Source organism: Geospiza fortis, unplaced genomic scaffold (genome assembly GCF_000277835.1).
Source record: "Geospiza fortis unplaced genomic scaffold, GeoFor_1.0 scaffold66, whole genome shotgun sequence".
Lineage (NCBI taxonomy): Eukaryota > Metazoa > Chordata > Aves > Passeriformes > Thraupidae > Geospiza > Geospiza fortis.
In genome coordinates, this window is record NW_005054312.1 from 480101 (window position 1) to 481911 (window position 1811).

The 1811-nt window shown below is 38.5% G+C and overlaps 1 protein-coding gene across 1 annotated transcript in view; it reads left to right on the forward strand.

Moving 5' to 3' along the window:
• Positions 1-1811, forward strand: part of LOC102043225 (cytosolic phospholipase A2 epsilon-like) — a 32750-nt gene that overhangs the window by 11106 nt on the left and 19833 nt on the right. The window contains exons 5-6 of the mRNA XM_005419407.2: positions 108-239; positions 838-878. Coding sequence (XP_005419464.1) covers positions 108-239; positions 838-878 — 173 coding nt within the window. The remainder of the gene's footprint in view (positions 1-107; positions 240-837; positions 879-1811) is intronic.

A 1811-nucleotide genomic window follows, 5' to 3' on the forward strand; every position in this document is an offset into this window, starting at 1 on the left:
TAAAACTGAAGGAGCAAGGAAAGAAAACCTAGTCTAGAGATTTTCCTGTCTTACGGAGCTCTTAGATGTAGCAGTAACTCCATTATGTTCTTAACCTCTTTGTGCAGAACGTCCTGGAGCTGAAGGTGTGTGATGAAGACACGGTCACCAGGGATGATGAACTCTGCACAGTTCTCTTTGACATAGATAAGCTCACTGTGGGACGTACTGTCCGCGTGAAGTTCCAGCTGAATCCACAGGTGAGCAATGGAATTGGTGAGAACAAAAGGAAGTTCTCTCCTTCCATCTCAAAAGATCCTTTTACAGTGTTTAATTTTAGGGAACATCTATTTGAACTGTATTTTGCTGCAATTCTAAGAAATTGTGCTTTTTGCTAGCTTTTGTTTAGAACAAATATCTATGCTGAAAATACAGGATGGAACCACCTGCAACTAGTTATCCAGTCTTCATTCTAAATATTTCTGGGATGTTTGTTGGCTCTTGGTGTAAATTCTGAATTTTCAGCTCCTTTTAATTTTAATAGCATTAAAGAGGCTAATTCTTTTTGTTTTGGGAATTAATATCTGAACAAATGGCTGATTCAGCAAAATAGCAGCTCTTAAGCATGCAGATGTGCTTATCAAGCATTTAGATTAAAAAAATTCATCTTAGCAACTGTTTTCTCAATACCTTAAAATTCAATACCTTCAGTCAAAACTATGGTTTTCTTACATTCTGGGAGTTTTCCTAAGTTCTATCCTAAATACATATTTAAAAAATTATATATGACTGGTATGATGAAAGCTGTGAAGAAAAATAAGTAATCAGATTTTCTTTTTTTTAATCTCCTCTCTTCAGGCACGTGAGGAGCTGGAGGTGGAGTTCACATTGCAGAACACGTGAGTAGAGTCCTAAGTTCTTAATAAGGTGTTATATTCAGTATTAAAATAGTTTTAAAATCTGGTTCATATGTGGTGATGCTTCTTAAATCTGCAGTCTCTAAAAGCAGCAGCTAGGTGTTTTCATTCAAGTATAGTCAAATGGAATTTTAGAATACATACTTTTAGATCTCAAATATCTGAAATGTGATTTTTTTCCCCCCTATTTGAATTCTGCCTCTTGGGCAGTAACTTCTTCCTGTTCTCTTTTTTCTCATTGAGACAATGAGATACACAAGGAAGTATGAGGACAATGACAATATTCAGGAAGTTTTGACCCTTAGGAGTGCCAAGCCTAAATGCCCTAATTACCCCCTTCTTGGGGAATTTGTTTTTTCAAATCCACAACATTATAAAATGCACTTCCATAAGTTCATCTGCTCAGTTCATCTGGCTGCACATGGGGGGTTGTGGTAGAGAAAGGAACCAAATATTCTGCATAAAGTAAGGTCCAAAGACCACTGTAGGAGTCTGAGGACAGAGGAACCAGGAAAGCTGGAGGGACAGCAGTAACTTCACTTGGTAGGCTTGAAAGATGTTGGTGGAGTTTTACTATTTAGAGGATGTACTTAGAGAAGGTACTGCTCTTAGATGGTACTGCTGGAACCTTCTTAAGGCATTTGGGGCACTTCAGGAAGCCTAGCAGGATAATACTTGGGTGGATACTTTGAATTCCTGACAGCAGGGGAAATAAGAACTTGCTGGTGTAAGGACAGTAGCCCAGTGTTAAGAACTGGAGAAGGAAAGACCTCCGTGTTCACACACAAAAAAGCTATCGGAGCTAAAAGAGTCTCAAAATCTCTTTTTGCAACTCATGGAAACTCAACAGGGTGGATTGTTTGTTGTTTACTCTGCACCAGAACTGGCAGAAGGCCAGCAATACCAAGACAAACG